Source organism: Paroedura picta, chromosome 1 (genome assembly GCF_049243985.1).
Source record: "Paroedura picta isolate Pp20150507F chromosome 1, Ppicta_v3.0, whole genome shotgun sequence".
NCBI classification, from domain to species: domain Eukaryota; kingdom Metazoa; phylum Chordata; class Lepidosauria; order Squamata; family Gekkonidae; genus Paroedura; species Paroedura picta.
Window position 1 is genome coordinate 181,429,261 of NC_135369.1, and position 18,835 is coordinate 181,448,095.

General features: G+C 45.9%; 2 protein-coding genes across 6 annotated transcripts in view; one reads left to right on the forward strand and one right to left on the reverse strand.

The window, feature by feature from the left end:
- The window catches only part of CAB39L (calcium binding protein 39 like), a 32,183-nt gene extending 16,344 nt beyond the window's left edge, over positions 1–15,839 (reverse strand). Inside the window, exons 1-2 of one of the 5 annotated variants that reach the window (XM_077314578.1) lie at positions 15,719–15,839; positions 2,276–2,414 (exon numbers count right to left, since the gene is read on the reverse strand). In XM_077314578.1, the coding sequence (XP_077170693.1) occupies positions 2,276–2,377 (102 nt within the window). In that variant the 5' untranslated portion in view covers positions 2,378–2,414; positions 15,719–15,839. Of the gene's footprint in view, positions 1–2,268; positions 2,415–9,391; positions 9,716–14,757; positions 14,989–15,718 lie in introns of those variants that run through there. The other 4 variants (XM_077314549.1, XM_077314558.1, XM_077314569.1 and 1 more) reach the window with 4 other exon arrangements.
- A 66-nt stretch (positions 15,840–15,905) lies between these two features.
- The window catches only part of SETDB2 (SET domain bifurcated histone lysine methyltransferase 2), a 55,616-nt gene continuing 52,686 nt past the window's right edge, over positions 15,906–18,835 (forward strand). The window contains exons 1-4 of the mRNA XM_077314945.1: positions 15,906–16,015; positions 16,899–17,021; positions 17,392–17,460; positions 18,245–18,341. Of these exons, the coding sequence (XP_077171060.1) occupies positions 15,949–16,015; positions 16,899–17,021; positions 17,392–17,460; positions 18,245–18,341 (356 nt within the window). The 5' untranslated portion in view covers positions 15,906–15,948. The remainder of the gene's footprint in view (positions 16,016–16,898; positions 17,022–17,391; positions 17,461–18,244; positions 18,342–18,835) is intronic.

The window sequence follows — 18,835 nt, forward strand, 5'->3', positions numbered from 1 at the left end:
TGTGTGCGTGTGTGAGAGAGAGAGAGAGAGAGACAGAGAGGGGCAAGGAATACCAGACAAACATTCCCCCAAAGGCAGGCATTCCAAGATAACACAGTGAGGGTTTCTTTCCCAAGCACCTTGGGGACCTTGAACTAGTGGAAAGGCAGCCCAGAAACACTGCAAATAAATAAGCTCTCCAATGAGGAGCACATTAATTTTTTATTGGCAGATGCACTTCCTTGCCTTACTTTCCAAAGGGCAATTTTTTATGTTCTTGTCTATTAAAATGAAAGGGAACTTTATATCCTCTGCTCAAGAACATTTGCATTTTAAATTGTAGCACTAAGTTTTCAGCTGTGTTGTGTGCTGGGTACACTTTAAATACCAGCCAGATGGGATCTGTAGTTTTTTATTTGCATGTCGATATGTCTTAATGTTATTTATTTATGGTATGTTTTCATATGTGTCCATATCTGATGCTAACGTTATGCTGTGCTCCGTTTTCACCTGTGGTTACCACATTCATTAATTTAATTCATATTTCCTACACATCTGTTCTTCGCAAGGTTCTGTGCCCCGACAACCTGATCATGCCTGCCTTACTGCCTCTGAGTATTATGCACTTTTTTTTTACACGCAAGGGTTTCCTTTCTGTTTATGGCACCCTTTCTCAACTTTTTTTATCACTGAGAAACCCCTGGAGCATTCTTCAGGCTTCGAGAATCCCCCAAAGTGGCATGATTGTGCAGAATATGTTTGGGAAGCATAGCTGTGAAAGTCCGGGGACCCTCCCCATCCCATTCCACTCATCCGGGGACCCTCCCCTTCCCATTCCACTCATCCAGGGACCCACCTTCCCATTCCACTCATCCGGGGACCCTCCCCTTCCCATTCCACTCATCTGGGGACCCTCCCCTTCCCATTCCACTCATCCGGGGACCCCCCCCCTTCCCACCTCCTACAGGACCCTCATTGGCCATTCGGGAAGAGGGAGTGCGATAACACATTTGAAATTTAAAACAGATCTTTGCTAGAAAGTTCAATGGCTGCAACTATAGATGGAAGTACTTTCTCCAAGAATCCACCGGGAGTTACCTGCCAATTAGGTTGAAACCCCTTTGATTTATAACATGCCCGCACCTTAGCAAAACATAGAAAGGGACTGTGAACAGCATGGCCCAAAGGCCGGAAAGGAAACACTGAAATGGTGCCGTTGAGATACCTATTAGCTAGATCCAGAACATCTTGCCAGTTCACTTATGACAAACGACATTCACCACACTGCAGGGCTTGAGGAATTTCCACTGCTAGGGTGCCTAGAAATTTGACTGTGGCTCCTAATATTCCCAGCCGTCCTACATTATAAGTGCCTCTCGGTCATTCTCAGTAGGAGTAGAAAACGTATTTGGATGAAGTACAGAGGTTAACTTGTCATCGTGATGAGAACCAGGATATCTCCATACTTATTTACATGCTACAACCCTTTTGTTAGAGCTTCAAAAAAGGACAGTAAGAGAGCGCAAAGAGTTTAGGATTAGGTTTTCTGCCAGCAGTAATTAGAAAGTCTGGTTATTTATTTATGCGTGTTAAATCGTCTATACTGCACGCTCCCAGAGAACTGGCTCATGGCAGTTGACAAAAAAGAAGATAATAACCAATAAAACATGTGGTAAGACCCCTTTAAAAACAGAGCACACCCACAAAAAGATGGAAGCGTCCAGCTGACTAAAAATAAATCCCATCCCACGCCTCGGAGCACCGATCTTGGTGTGGATGGTTAAAAATAGCTGGTAGTCAAAATAGTATGGGTATAAGCTCCCAGCACAGTCTAATACTGTGCAAGAAGAAGAGGGGGCTAGGAGGGAGGGGGAGACCCAGTCACATACCCCAGGGGCCTTGCTCAAATATAAAAACCTGAAAAGAGTCCCGGCTTCAACATTTTTTGGTGTGGCTCATAAAGCCAGATAGAATTTATCATGGTCTGCTATAATGGTATACATGCACAGAGAGCTGTCACTAATAACATGGCAATGTCTAGCCCTTTAAATCAGGGGTAGTCAACCTGTGGTCCTCCAGATGTCCATAGACTACAATTCCCATGAGCCCCTGCCAGCGTTTGCTGGCAGGGGCTCATGGGAATTGTAGTCCATGGACATCTGGAGGACCACAGGTTGACTACCCCGGATTTAAATGACTCCCTTCCCCAGTTATGAAACCAAGATAAATTACCCCTTCCCCGATTATGAAACCAAGAAATCTCGACAACAATGTCATCTGACACATTACCTCATACCTTGTCTGTTTTTTTATCCTGCTTTTCCAATATGGCCAAGTTTTCTTTCAGAGACTTCACAATCTCAGCAGGGTTTTTGTACGATTTGCTAAACAAAGGCATTGTTGTTCTTTGTTCCTTCCAAGATCTGAAGTTCACTCTAAACAAAACAGAGACAAAATATTCATTAGCAGCCTGCGATTCCACGTGCAGTTTGGCCAACCTCAGGATCAATATAGCCAATTGTATGAGAAAGAGACTAAGGGCTTATTCTGAAGAGATCTAAAGATACCCGAGCATTCGTTTGGAAGAGTTCAAAACTCAAAGAACTCAAGGAAGCTCCATTCATTATCCAAACACGCTAGACGTGCCCTGCAAAGTTCTCTGTTCAGCACTCCCGGTAGATTTTTTAACACTTTGTTCTCCACGTTAATCCCAAGATTCAGGGTGTTTTGAAGCTGACTGTTTTACAAATCTTCTTCTTTTAGCCACACCTACTCCGCTGCAGGGTTTCAAGCCACTGTCCTCCAGACTCTAAAAAAATGGCCTTCAGCACTGGCAAAGGAGCCAGCTGCAGGATTCACCTGTGATCTGGCACCTTTGCTATGGGTCACCTTTGTAATCTGTTCCCTTTACAGCCCTTGCAAAGGTCTTCTTCCAGGCACCAGCCCATAGGGGAGGCAAGAGGGCTTTTTTCAAAGGTGTCCGGGGTCTTTCCAAATTTTTCGTCAGGGAGAAGTTCGGAAGTGGGAGAAAATGCAAACATATATGTAGCCTCCGGATACAAAGGCAAGCGAGCTTGGCAAAAAATGGAAGTGCACTACCATTAGTGGAATTCGCTTCTAAAGAACTGTGTTCCAGATCAGGTACAAAATTAGCCCTTAGTAATAATGCTAATCTTGCCTTAAAATCTTTAAAGCTAATCTTGCTTTAAAATGTAAGAATTATAAGACAAAAATTGTCAAATACAACCTGGTGTACCAACGTCTAAGCATGGCCTGGAGTTCTCTCAGACTCACAACTGATCATCTGTCTACAGAGAACAGATCCCCTGAAGGAAATGGATGTTGGGAAGGGTGGACTCTATGGTCTCCTATCCCCACTGTGGTCTCTCCCACAAATCTGTCCTCCTCAGGGACCATCCATAAATCTACAGGAATTTCCCAAGTTGGAGCTGACAAGCCAAAGTAGCAGCAAGATTAATACATTGGAGGCTTGGTAAAACCATATAGACACAAAATATCTTCCCATGGTGCTTGAAAGACATCAAAAGCGGCTGTCAGTCAAACCAACATGGAGAAGAATTCCACCAAACATCTGCACTGGAAAGCCCAGCCCCTGGGGGCTCATACCCAAGTTACTTTCCAAGGCTGGGGGGTAGGGGGTGGGCAAAGAAAAAAGTGGCATTATTGAATTGGGCAGGATGCCACCAATTCTTAAGGAAATTCAATCAATTGTTGTTGAAACAGCAATTAAACACATATTACATAAGAAGCTGGAAAAAAGGTCAAAATGGCTCTCAGATTCCAGTATAAGAATAGCTGAATGTAGAAAAGCAGCAAAAACCATAGGAGAAAGCGAGGAAGCAGGAAAATTAAATTGTGATTTTCAAATAGCAGTAAAAATAGACAGTGAAGTTTACTGGAGTCAGAAATGCAAGCAATTAGAAGAAGATTACAAAAATGAATACATGATAAATGCTTTTGCACAAATAAAGAGGTTCCGAATGCCATTTGCTGCTCACAAAAGCATTATCAAAGATAAACAAGGGAAGGAACTGACTGACCAACAGAGCATCAAAAACAGGTGGTGGGAATACACAAAACTGTACGCATGTAGAATGGAAGTTCTCTCTCTTCAGAATGAAAAAGAAATAGAAACAGAACTTGAACTGGCCATTCTTGAGGAGGAAGTTGAATGAGCCTTAAGGCAATTGCCATGCAATAAGGCCCCAGGCATTGTCATCATACCCGTGGAACTGCTGTGATGTGTACCAAGCAAAACCATGAGCTTTGTGCCAGAAAACCTGGGAAACTAAAAACTGGCCAAAGGAGTGGAAACTATCTGTGTTCATCCCACTACCAAAAAAGGGTGACTCAAAAAACTGTTCCAATTACCATACAATAGCCCTCATTTCTCATACTAGTAAGATCCTGCTCAAAATCATACAACAGCACACAGCAACAAACACTGAGAGAGAATTACCAGATGTTCAAGCTGGCTTTCAGTGGGGCGTGACACTCATGATCATATAGCAAACCTGTGCTGGATTTTCAAAAAGTCATAGGAATATCAGAAGGATGTCTACATCTGCTTTATTGACTACAAGAAAGCTTTTGTTTGTGTGGATCACAACAAATTGTGGGAAGCCCTGCAAGATTTGGGGGTGCCAATGCATTTGATCAAACTGGTGCAGTTGCTCTACGCAAACCAAGAAGCCTTTTTATGCATACCATTTGGTGACACTAACTAGATCAGGGGTAGTCAAACTGCGGCCCTCCAGATGTCCATGGACTACAATTCCCAGGAACCCCTGCCAGCAAACGCTGGCCGGGGCTCCTGGGAATTGTAGTCCATGGACATCTGGAGGGCCGCAGTTTGACTACCCCTGAACTAGATCAAAATAGAGAAAAGAGTGAGCCAAGGTTGTATCCTTTCCCCCTTCCTGTTTAACTTGTATGGCTGTGGATCATTATGAGAGAGATTGAACTCAAAGAATCAAACACTGGAATTAAGATTGAAGGAAGGAATATAAATAATCTTCAGTATGTTGATGACACTAACCTGTCAGAAACTAAGGAAGGCATAGAAGAGCGGATTACAAAGGTCAATTAAGTAAGAAAGAAATTTGGCCTTCTTTGAAACATTAAAAAGACAAAAATAATAACCACTGCAAAAAAAATAGATATGTCACAACAACAACTGATGGTGAAGAGATCAAATGCATTCAAGAATTCATTTTTCTTGAATCACAAACTGATGTGAATGGTGACTGCTGTATGGAAATAAAACGCTGAATTGCTCTGGGTCACTCAACAAGGATGAGCTTGAACTCAACATGGAAAAGCAAGGACATAAGCCTGACTAACAAATGTAGATGAGTTAGATGTAGCGTATTTCCAGTAGCCACTTATGGCTGTGAAAGTTGGACGATGAAAAAACTGGAGAAGAATCAATTTGTTTGAACTCTGGTGTTCGAGAAGGCTTCTGCTGGTTCCATGGACGACAAAAGTCACAAACAAGGGCAGTGGTAGTCAAACTGCGGCCCTCCAGATGTCTATGGACTACAATTCCCAGGAGCCCCTGCCAGCATTTGCTGGCAGGGGCTCCTGGGAATTGTAGTCCATGGACATCTGGAGGGCCGCAGTTTGACTACCCTGAACAAGGGAATATTACAGTGCATAAAGCCTGATTTATCATTGGTTGGCAAAATCACAAAACTCCGTCTCACTTACTTTGGCCATATCATGTGATCCAACTCAACGGAGAAAGCAATTATACTAGGATTGGTCAGTGGAAAAGGAAACCAGGCCAACAAAGAACACAGTGACTAGATATGATCAAAATGGACACCAGCCAGAACATTGCAAGGCTGAGGGAGGCAGTGCGGGATCGGGGATGGTGGCGACAGATGGGCCATGAGATCGCCAAGAGTCAGACACGACTGAATGGCTGACAACAAAAGTCCCAGGCTATTTTGGGCTTTATGGGTTAGGCCTGACCTGGATAGCCCATACTATCCTGAACTCATTGGAACTCTGAAGCTCAGAAGAGTCAACCGTGGTTAGTACTTGGATAGCAGTTCAACTCCTGATTTGCTCCTGAAAATCCTGTGCAGGGATGTTGTTGCCTAAATTTCTGTGAAATTCTGATTGATAAGTTCAAGCTTCCAAGGCAGACCAGAGTCGAAAGAAGGCCAGGGTCATGAAGCAGAGGCAGGCAATGGTGGACCACCTCTGGATGTCTCTTGCCTTGATAAGTCTATGGGGTGGCCAGAAATCGGCCACAGTTTGACAGCACTTTCCTCTACCACCTCAGGTTAGAAACAACCCCTTTGAATTGTAACTGGAAACTGTTGTGGTAGTTAACAATTATTGTCTAAGTACACTACTTTGTTCCACACCAGCTAAAGCCCCACCGAGAAAACAGATTAATGTTTAGCATTGGAAGAGTGAGCTACAAATTAAAAAAAATTATTATTATTATTACATTATTAGTATTAACCGTACCAGAGGAAGAACAATTTGTGTCTGGGTTACATTTGTCTACAACTGGCTGCCGCTCTGAAACACCCACGGATGCTGAATTTATTCCAAGCTTCAAACCAGAGGCAGCTTTATGTCACACACACACACAGACAGACAAAAATACTTGTGTCACACAATGTCACATAAAAACATCATACAGCCTTACCCAAGCTTGATAGCCCTAGAAGGGTTTCCTGAATGAAAGGGAGTTAATTAATTTTTAATATATATATATTTAAAGTTGTTAAACATTTATCGGGTGACGTGACCTGCCCCTTCCCAAAATGGCCAATGATTTGGTTCTACAGTTGTCCAAGGATTACATTTCCCTTGTTTGATGCAAGATTTTACTCAACAACTAGAAAGGCCCCTCCCCCCAATCATTCCAAGCTTCTGCAAAACACAAGTGTCCTAACAGACAACTCACAGTGACACATGGGCTAAGAAGTTACTGTGGAAGATGAAGACAACCGTTCAGCCTGTCTATGCACATCACCAAGGCAATACATGGAATATTTAATTTGCAACAGGGGACGGGAATGCAAACACAAGCACGGCCTGGTTTCTTTCGATAGCTGCCCTTCCAAGCCCCCTTTCCTGCCCCGATGCGGAAAATCTAAGCTGCTGATGCTTTGGCTCTCTAGAGGAATGGCCGCAGAGTTATTTTGGCAAAGGTAAATCATCACAGTAGGATTTGGCCGCTCCCCCCAGCCATTCTACAGGTGCAACGAAGGCAACCTTTTCAAAGGTCTGCCGTAGAAACTTGAACTTATCGATCAGAATTGCACAGAAGTTTAGGCAACAACATCCCTGCACAGGATTTTCAAAAGCAAATCAGGAGGATACAGACATGGCAGGAAAGCTGCAAGTCAGACAAACTGAAGCGTGTCCAGAGGAGGGCAACAAGATGGTGAGAGGTTTGGAGACCAAGACGTATGAGGAAAGGTTGGGGGATCTTGGTTTGTTTAGCCTGGAGAGGAAACAACTGAGAGGGGATCTGATAACCATCTTCAAGTATTTAAAAGGCTGCCATATAGAGGATGGAGCAGAGCTGTTCTCTCTTGCCCTGGAGGGACGGACCAAAACCAGTGGGATGAAATTAATTCAAAAGAAACTCCATCTAAACCTCCGGAAGAAGTTCCTGACAGTTAGAGCGGTTCCTCAGTGGAATAGGCTTCCTCGGGAGGTGGTGGGTTCTCCAACTTTGGAGATTTTTAAACAGAGGCTGGAGATCCATCTGACGGAGAGGCTGATTCTGTGAACGTTCAAGGGGGTAGCAGGTTACAGTGGATGAGCGATAGGGTTGTGAGTGCCCTACATAGTGCAGGGGGTTGGGCTACGTGACCCAGGAGGTCCCTTCCAACTCTATGATTCTATGATTCAGAGAAAAAGCTTCATGACAGGGGGTAAGATTACGTGTCAGTGCATGAATCTGGAGCTTCGGTGCATAGTTGTGGAACCGCATAGGTGGTTTCTCACGACTGCAGAGAAATGCAAGACCCCACCTACCTCACAGGATGTCATTTGTGGGGAGAGGAAGGGAAAGGCCTTTGTTAAGTCACTTTGGGACTTCTTTGGGTAGTGAAAAGCAGGGTATTAAAAGCGGGCTTCTTTCAGGTCTGGCTGGACTTCTCCATACCCTCAAGCTTGCCCCCTGAAGGAATACGGATTCAGGTGGGTAGCCGTGTTGGTCCAAAGCAGCAGAACAAAAGCTGAGTCCAGAGGCAGCTTTAAGACCAATTAAGTTTTATTCAAGATATAAACTTATGTGCGCAGGCACACTTCTTCGGATACAATGAACGTGTTATATAATCAGTCCGTATGTATAACGTGCGTCAATCTTAAAGCTGCCACTGGATTCAAACTCTGTTAACCCGAAGGGAAGTTATGGGTGCATATGTCCCACTTCCTTCAAGTTGGGAGCTGCAGGTATTATGGTCCTTCCACCAGTTCACCATTTGCAGGCTCCTTAAAAGAGTTGTTATAGATTGCCCAGTCATACAGATGCCTTATTTACAGCTGCAAAAAACTATATTTTATTTTCTTCATTTTCTTCAATTATGATGATGACAATTATGACTAACATACATTCTAGCATTTTCATAGCTGTCATAGCTGAAGCACCAAATGGCTGAAGCAAATGTCATTACAAACACATTCCCCCCCCCTCCCCTGAGGAACATCCCCATTAAACCGTCATCTGAAAATATGTGTCTTGGACACTAAATGCTCTGCAAAAGAGCCAAGGCATTATGTAACAGCAGTAGTACAGTTCCGAATCATTAAGGAGTTTCTTTTTTGGCAGGCTGGTGTTTGCATTTATATTTTAAAAACGGGACTGCAAATCCATGAGTTTGCATAGCTCAAAATATACCACTATTAAGGGAATGAGAGAGACAGAGACAGAGAGAGAGAGAAACAGAGAAAGAAAGAAAGAAAGAAACGAAAGAGAGAGAGAGAGAGAGAGAGAGAGAGAGAGAAAGAGAGAGAGAGAGAAAGAGAGAGAAAGAGAGAAAGAAAGAGAGAAAGAAAGAAAGAGAGAAAGAAAGAGAGAGAGAAAGAGAGAAAGAGAGAAAGAACGAAAGAAAGAGAGAAAGAGAGAGAGAAAGAGAGAAAGAGAGAGAGAGAGAGAAAGAGAGAAAGAGAGAAAGAGAGAAAGAGAGAAAGAGAGAAAGAGAGAAAGAGAGAAAGAGAGAAAGAGAGAAAGAAAGAAAGAAAGAAAGAAAGAAAGAAAGAAAGAAAGAAAGAAAGAAAGAAAGAAAGAAAGAAAGAAAGAAACCAACCACAAAATGCCTGGCCACACATGATTTGGCGTCTTATTGTGGAAATCCACTGATAACCTCTTCTTGTTTCTTAACCTTATCCGCCTGACTAACTGAAGCATACTTACTGTGCCCGGAGATGCAAGACAGACCAACTTCCTGGTGAGGAGCTTTCAAAAAAAATTAAACATTAAAAAAACTCCCAACAGTTGCAAGGAAGGCTCCCTTCATTTACCTGGCATTTAATGCTTCCCCTCGTGAAGACACATGGCTGAAAAATGAGACTGGAGAATCCACCCTTCCCTTGGAGAGCTGCGACTGCGATGGTCGGAAGCAGTAGCCCCCCTTCGCTGGGCCTGGCGAGGAGAGCCTGGGTAAATTTCCACTCTTCTCCAGTGCTCAGGACCCAGGCTTGCTTGTCTCAATTGTGCCTGGGGCAGCTGCATTTCTGGTCTGACCAGCTTTGCGAATGAGCAGCTGGCAAGTTCCTCCCTCCCCTTCCCCCCCCCCCCCCCGCACCCAGCTCTCAAGATTCAGTTCTCTGTCAGGTGAGCGCTTTGGAAGACAACCCATTCTTTATTCAAATACTCGTAGTAAAGCCCATTGTGTGCTGTAATACAAGGGATGCTAAGCTCATGGTTTGGTGGGGTGTGGGTTCACTTGGAAGCTGGCAACCCTAAGAGGAGGTCTCTCTGTGCACAACAGTCCTGACCCAAGTCAGGTTCAAGCACACCTAGGAAGTGCAGAATTCTATAACACACTTATCAGGCAACCTTACCTACTGTCTGCAAGGTTTTCTTGACCTGAAATAGGCCGAGGGGGGGGGGGGGGGGCTATGTGGCTGGGTGGGAAGGCATTACACACTTTTGAGTCCCCAGGTTCAGCTCTCCAGGCAGAAATGGCTGCTTTAGGGGTTAAAGAGGGCTGTTGTGCAAAAGAAACATTTGAGGCCTCCCACACAGGTTGTTCTGGAGATGAAACACTTGAGGCCTACTGCACAGGGTTGTTGTGCAGATGAAGCTGGGGGCAAAAGTTCCTCTGCAACAGCATCCAGTTTCATCTGCACAACAACCTTGCACGGTAGGCCTCAAACGTTCAGAGCTGCAGAGAAACGGCACGCATGGCTTGGCTACATCTTCCCTCCAACAGAGAGGCCAGCCACAGCAGTATTTTAAGTGAGATGGGGCTTTTATGTGGCCTCCCTGTCAGCCAGCGGCTAGGCACAAGGGGAAAGCTTTCCCCCTCAAAAGGAATGCCCACAGACTCCCTTGCATTGCTCTTAGAAAGACGTCCTCCCCTCAGTCAGGGGCTGTTAGAGGCTCCTTTCACAGCAGGCCTAAAGGGAAGGAGGCGGGGTGCAGAATCCTGAGCAAGAGCAGCCATTGGCCCTGAGGTGGGGGAGATTCCAACAATAGGAAGCTTTGGAATCTTCAGCAATTTGTCAGGGAATTTATGTATATAGACTAGAATTAAAGCCCGTTGTAGCTGATACAATAGGCGCTAGCATGGGAGGAGGGGGAAAAATAGCAGAGAGAGAGAGAGATAGAAAGGGAGTGATTAAGAAAGATATATAAAGAAAGAGGATAGAAAAACAGAAAAATAAGAACGGAGAGCACGGAAAGAGAGTGATAGCAAGAAATATAGGTAGAAGGAAAGAAAGTAAGTTAGTAAGATAGAAGTAAGTAAGGTAGAAAGAACAGAGAGACAGAGAGAAAGAGAGGGAGAGAACAACAGAGAATTACAGAGAAAGAAAGAGAAGTAAATGGAGAGAGAGAGAAAGAAAAAAAGACATATAGAAAAAGAGTGATATAAAGAGATAGAAAGTGTGAGAGAGGGATAGAAAGAAAGACAGAGATAGAAGGAAAGATGTAAAAAGAGACAGAAAAGAAGAAGAGTTGGTTCTTATATGCTGCTTTTCTCTACCCAAAAGAGTCTCAAAGTGCCTTCCCTTTCCTCTCCCCATAACAAACCCCCTGTGAGGGAGGTGAGGCTGAGAGAGCCCTGATATTGCTGAAGAAGAAGAGTTGGTTCTTATATGCCGCTTTTCTCTACCCAAAGGAGTCTCAGTGGCTTAAAATCGCTTTCCCTTTCCTCTCCCCACAATAGACACAATAGCAGTTTTCTCAGTGCTGTGGCGAGCCCAAGGTCACCCAGCTGGTTGCATATCGGGGAGTGCAGATTCAAACCCAGCTCCCCAGATCAGAAGTCTGCACTTCTTAACCACTACACCAAGCTGGCTCATTTCCAGGCGACTGAGATCAGTCCCTTGGAAAAAATAATTACTTGGGAGGGGGGACTCTCTGGTTTTGGATCCCATGCAGATGCACGGATGCCAGGCTCCAAGTGGGAAACAAAGAAATACTGTGTGGCAGTAATTGCTAACAACAATAAACATGAAATAATTCATAAACATATCAGTTTCTTCCTTCAATGAAAATATTTAATTGATAATAAAATTTGCTTGAAGAACTGAAAACCTTTCAGTCTGTACGTTCTTTAGTTCAATATCAAAGTAAATAAAAAACAGTTGTATATTACAATCAGACATGAAAACATTGGCAGGCAAAGAACTTACAGAGGGTTTCCCAATTACTGTTTCTATGTCAACTTCTCAATTTTTTTACCATTGAGAAACTCCTGAAATATATTCAACAGGTTCCGAGAAACCCCAGAAGTGGGATCTCCAGGTCCCCCAGAATGAAAGCTCTTCTTTAGACAGCAGAGCTCAGTTCCCTTGGAAAGGGGGGGACACACAATGTGAAGCACTTTTCTCTATACACACACAGAGAGAGAGAGAGAGAGAGAGAGACCGAACACAAGACAAAAGCATTCTTTCCTTCTCAAATAACAAGCTTTGTGGCTGCCTCCTCTTCCACCCAGCAAACTTCTGAAACCAGCAGGAAGTTGGAAAGTTGATTTCTTATTAGCCCTTCCTGGCCATGGGCTCACTCCTGCTTGCGGATAAAATACCAGGGCTAGCCATTCCTGGCTGAGGGCCATCTCCTATTGGGGGGAATATTTCTGAGGGGGCCAATCATTGGCAGAGTGCAATTTAAACTGATTGGCCCTCATTGGCAGAGTTTCTCTCAGAGCTCTCTCAGCCTTACCTACCTCAGGGTGTCTGTTGTGGAAAGCGGAAGGGAAGGCTATTGTGAGCCACTCTGTGATTCCTTTTGACAGTGAAAAGCAGGCTATAAAAAACAACTCTTCTTCTACTGGGAAGGTACTACTGGCCTCATGGTGTTCCTTTGTCCCATCTACAGCTTCCCTCATTTTCCATGCCATTGGTCTCAAATTTGTGATAGGTAATCTTTCCTCTTGGCAAAAGGACCAAACAAATGGTAAAAAAATATGCCATGTTCAGCAAAGTCTCAAAAGTTTAAAAATCCCAGTAGGGTTAACTTTGTAAGTCTGTCACAGCCAAATCAAAAGCACAAAAATAAAAAAAAGAATATTGGGACCAGTTTGCTGCAACTGGCAGAATTGAGGTAATGACATTGAGCCTAGATATCTGCTGGCCACAGAGAAGGGCAGGGCATTTCAGCTTATTGCTTTTTATTTATTATTTATTTCATTAGATTGTAGGCCACCACTCCTGGCCAGTTAACCATTAGGAGGGCACATGGCCCAGTCCATTAAGACAGGATATAGGGGAATGGATGGAGAATCCCTGCTTTAGCCAGTTAAGCTTTTTTTTGCCTGTGGAGAAGAAATTACCCTAGGAGAGGAAATGAGGCGTCTTGACCTTCCTTTGACAATCCTTAGACCAGGATTTACTTTTTAAACAAGCATTCCAAGTACCAGAGACTTGACCGACGGGCTACCGTGCACCCCAATTCCAGCATCACTCATCGACTGAGTTTTCAAGTTGCATTTCATAGAATCATCTAGTCCAGGGGTAGTCAAACTGCGGCCCTCCAGATGTCGGACTACAATTCCCATCAGCCCCTGCCAGCGAACGCTTGTCCACAGGGTGGCTACACTGCATTCAATATTCCTTTAGAAACTAGAGTGCACTGGCACATGAAAGAGTTATTGTTTATCATATGACACGTGTGTTATAGAGCCTGGAGATTCTTTGATTGTCTGGCAGTCAGGCAAGGGACTTTGGAGATGGTTGGCCATTGCCTGCCTCTGTGTCATGGACCTGGTATTCCTTGGCAGGTGCCCTTCCAAATGCTAGCCAGAGCCTACCATGCTCAGCTTCTGAGATCTGACAGGCTATCCAGGTTGAGTGCATGAAAGACGAACAAGGCTTTATCCCAGCAAAAATCTTCCTGGACTAGAGCCCGTCTGCCAGCCTCTGAGAAAACAGACTCTATTTCACAAAAGTGAGTGAAGGGATCAAGCCTTTGTTAGTTTTTCAGCTGTTCCCCCCCCCCCCCCCGTTGATTTTTGCCACAACACAGTAATGTGGCTACTGCTCAACACAGCGTCGATTCCTGAACTATATCGCGAGACGATCCAAAACTGCATGCTTTCCACTTCAGCCTCCGGTGGATTAAAGGCTGGCAACTGAAGTGGATAGATCAGTGGCTTCCTAGATCCTGACTAGCTTTCCCGAGACGGACATCCACAACATCCACACGTACACAACGCTAGAGGAATAACATTGTACATCACACAAATGCGGAAGACAGCAACATAACACCACTCTGAAGTCCATGGTGAAAAAGCAAGAATAAAATGTAACCAATAAATACACTCCCCCCCTCCCCCACATGTAGCTCACAAGGCAAAACAGTTCTCCAGATTACGCTACAGGCTCAGCACCAGTTACAGCCTACTACAGCATTTGAAGTGGAGACTACCTCGGAGGGGTATAATATTGTCAACTCCCGGAGATTTGAGAGGGTGGAACTAGGAAAGGGACCTCAGCAGGGTAGAATGCCATTCAGTTTATCCTTCAAAGCAGCCACTTGGTCCAAGGGAACGGTCTTCTGGAGACCAAATGGGATTCTAGATCCCCAGGCCCCAACTGGAAGATGATGAGTCAGCTTTTATACCCCACTATTTACTACCCAAAGGCGTCTTAAAGCGGCTTACAATCGCCTTCCCTTCCTCTCCCCACAACAGACACCTGATGAGGTACGTGGAGCTGAGAGCTCTGACAGAACTGCTGTGAGAACAGCTCTAACAAGACTGTGACTGGCCCCACCTCACCCAGCTGGCTGCACGTAACAGGGCACAGAATCAAATCCAGCTCTCCAGAATAGAGACCAAGGCTCTTAACCACTACACCAAGCTGGCTCTACCCTACACCAGCCCTAGAGGAATGTCTTCTTCCAGCCTCTCTCATCCGAGCTTCCTGCACCAACCACCTAGGGACGGCATAAACGCTGCAACTAAACAATGCAAAGTTAAGAAGAGTGGACGACACTGCAGGGCTGTTGTAAGCAGCCACCTCCCCTCCCCCACCTCTTGCCATCTAGGGTAGTGTCACTTTGGACCACACTCCCGTCAACTGAGACTTTGCACACGCCGCGAAACCTACAATTAGAGCCCAGACACCATCCTCTACGGCTTCCTCGGAAGACGGAAGTGACGACACAAGGGGGCCACCCGGTCGTGTTGTTTCGAGGCGGCCGCTGTCAATGTCTACCCTGCCACGATCAGACCGACAACCGGATGCCGCAGACGACGAGGAAGCCCCATCACCGGACCAAGACGGCGTTGGCACTTTTTACGCCTACGACGCCTACACACGGGACTTCCGGTCCCGCCCCTTCCGCTCGGAACGGCGGCGGAGAAGGGAGTCCTGATTGGTCGAGACGCCCGAACGCCGACGAGGAACTCGTCTCTCGCCTGGCAGTAAAGAAGCCCGTAGGGGCTCGGCTCTTTGGTCCGCAGGCGAGATTTCCGGCTTCCCGTGGACGGCCTTGCCGCCTGGCATTAGGGTGGTAACAAGCGACAGCTGCCCAAAGGGAATTCTGGGGAAATCCCGGGATTGCAGCGCCTGCCGCCCCACCAGAGTAGTAGCCGCAGCACAAGAAGGCGATTCGGGACCTTTCCAAGTCGCTCTGCAGGGCGGGGGTGGGAGAGTCGAGAAAAAGTGATTGGTTTTTAAAGGGTCTCTTGCATTTTAAAATGCAAGCGCTTCCTACGATGGTTCTATAAGGCTTGGCGGCTCCAGGGTGGGGAATACCTGGAGATTCCGGAGGGGGAGGCTGAGAAGGGCGGGGTGGGACGCCACGGGAAAGCGGGGAATACAGACAGTGAATAAATAAATAAATACGATTAGATTCCTACATGAGCATCCGCAAACGCTGCTTTCGGAACAAGGATTCCAGGAGCACGGGGAAGGCCAACACAATTCCGTTCAAGGTGTGAAGCTTTCATGCGCACGCACCTGAAAAGATGCATCTGAGGAAGTGTGCATGCACACGAAAGCTGACACCTCGAAGTACACTTGCTTGGTCTTAAAGATGCCCCTGGACTCAAATACTGCGACTCACCTGAATCTGATTTTGGAACTATCCCAGGTGCTTCCACACGGGAGGATTGCAAAAAATGACGCCCCTTTCCCGAAGACCCACCCGCCCTGGAGCCACGTCCACGCATGAACGCCGCATCCCAAAATAAACTGGACGTTGACATCTAGCCGGAAGATGCGGTGCACGCCTGGCGCTTTAAGCGTTCTCTCTCTATGTCACGGACCAGGGCCTGAGCGCATGCGCAAAGCGGGATGTCAGTGGAGATTTGCTCTTCTAGGCTTTGGCCGCCAGCTCGGGGAGAACCGGGAACCATGGAAGGTAGGGAGCCTTTTAACCCGGGGCGGATTCCAGAGCGAAATGCTCTTCCTGCAAGGAGCTCAGGGTGGAGTTCTTCCCTCCTCTTGGGCTTCACAACAACCCTGGGGGGTAGGCTTGGCGGAGAGAGACAGAAGGTCATGGGCAGCAGGAGGTCATATTGAAAAACCTTTGAGACCCACAAGGTTTTCTGCAAGGTGTAAGCTCGTGGGTGCATGCGTGCTGCGTCGGGTCGCTTCAGATAACATGCACACCTCTTCATAGGCAAGCTTGTGCCTTGAATAAAACTTTGTTTTCGTAAAGGTGCCCTGGGACACAAACTTTGTTCTGTTGCTTCAGGCCAGTGGTTCTCAACCTGGGGGTCGGGACCCCTTTGCCGGTCGAACGATCCTTTCACAGCGGTTGCAGCAGGGCAAACAGCTTGGGCAGGGGGGGAGGCAACATCCACACAACAGCCTTGCGGGGTGGATTGAGATAGAACGTTCATCTGTCTGGAGCAGCGGAAAAGAGCGAGATCAGCATGGTGGGACAAGAGGCAGAGCTGAACTGAGGAACCCCAGGGGGAAAAAGCCAATTTATATACAATCGTGAACAATGGATCTTCACGCGCTTGGTCAGTTTTGGTTTAATTTCTGTGAAAGAATACTTGCATAATGTTATGGTTGGGGGTCAGCACACCATGAGGAACTGTATTAAAGGGTCGTGGGATCAGGAAGGTTGAGAACCACTGCTTCAGGCAACATGGCTACCTCCTGTATCTTTCTTTCCTTTTGGAGAACCGCTGCCATTCAGAGTTCCAAATTCACTTTTCACAACAGCATTGACTCTCAGAGCGTCGGCTCAGTGCTATCTTGATAGTTAACGGCTCTTTTATTTCTCCCTCCAGTTGATGCCAGGACACTTTGGAGACGCCTGGGAGACCGGGGAGTGGACCTGGTGTTTGAGCAGCTGCAGAAGGTGGTACTGGCCCTGAAGCAGAAGATCAAGGATGAGACGGCGACCGAGGAAGGTCTGGTAACGTCGGGTTCTTAAACTCACCGGCTTAAAAGGTCCCCTTCTTCTCCGGCCTGTCAGAGTGGGCATCTGGAAGAGGAATTGGGGCTGGTGGAGGAGGGAAAGTGTAAGAAGCAGTGTGACCATGTAATGGAGCATGTTTCCTGCTTGCATAGAATGCACATTGCCTAGCACTATGGACATTTCTAGGACATCATAAATGCCTTGTGCTTTCCAAAGGCTTCTGAGCCGGGAGGGGGTGGGAAGGGGAGGGGGTAATGGCCACTGTAATCTCTCGCTGATTTGTGGGCTGTGAAAGGTTTAATGTCTTAAGCCGCTGTTGCTTTTTCCAGCCAGCTTTCTCTTCTTTTTTGTCGTTGGCACAGAATGCTTCCAAGCTCTGACACTTGTGACCCAAGCAGACTTGAGGGCCTTCCTAGTACCCCTGCTGAATGGTATGCATGAATTACTTTCTCAACTCCTGCTTCTTTAGCCTTAGAATCTAAGAGTTTATCTGCTTTATCTGGCCGCAGTGCTGTATTAAAATAAATTTGTTTTGACCAATCATAGAATCATAGAATTGGAAGGGACCTCTTGGGTCACCTAGTCCAACCCCCTGCACTATGCAGGACACTCACAACCCTATTGCTCATCCGCTGTAACCTGCCATCACCTTGAATACGGAACAGAATTTCTGCTGTGCCAGAAGAAAAGAACTGGAGGAAGGCATGTTTCTTTCAATATTGTACATTGCTGATTTCCCCAGAGAAAGAGGGTGTTGTGGGTTTTTTAAAAAAAATATTTGCCTCATTTATACACCACCTTTCTCCCCAGGGGACACCCAAAGTGGTTTATATCCTTCTCCTGTCCTCCGTTTAATCCTACTTAACACCCCTGTAATTATAGGCCTTGTTCTAGAGGACTCCCCTGGCTAGGTATTTGTGGGGTTGATTGTGTAGGCCAATTGTTTAAAGTTTAAACTGTTTATTTTGTTGATGTTACCTGCCGTGATCATTTCAAGGGTGGGCTACAAATAAAATATTATTATTATTATTATTATTATTATTATTATTATTATTATTATTATACCTTACTACTGGTATCTAAAAATCCATCTAATGTTTGTGTCTGATTATGTTGTGAGGCTTCTTAGCAGTGACTGCGATGAACTTAACGAGGATGGGTTCGAATCGCAGTGTAAAATGTCTCTTGCTGAAATCTGCATTTTGTTCTTCCAAGTAAACAGCGTTGAGGAAGACCCCCAGGCAAGCGAACTTGGTTTGCCACCTCCTGCATCAGCTGAAGCAACCGGTAGCCCAGAGGATAATGCTTCTTTGTGAGTAAAAGGGTATCAATACTATTTGCTCACTCTTTGTGTGTCCGTGTGTGTGATTGTTCCATTCATCCGCTGACAAAAAAAGAGCTTTGATTCTCAGGTATCTGATCAAGGGAGCTTTGATTCTTGTTGGCCTCAGTGCTACAGGACTTGTATCTAGATACAAACAGAAAGTGGGTGTTCGAGCCAAGCTGCGTGAAACCCTCACTCCAACTAAATCCCGACTGCGGTGGGGTGGAGGACAGATAGCTTGCACCTAGAGCCAGCATGATGTTGTACAGGGGTAGTCAACCTGTGGTCCTCCAGATGTCCATGGACTACAATTCCCATGAGCCCCTGCCAGCATCGTAGAGCATTTGCTGGCAGGGGCTCATGGGAATTGTAGTCCATGGACATCTGGAGGACCACAGGCTGACTACCCCTGATGTAGTGGCTAGGAGTGGCGGCCTCTAATCTGGAGTGGCGGCCTCTAATCTGGAGTCCTCTAAAACCAG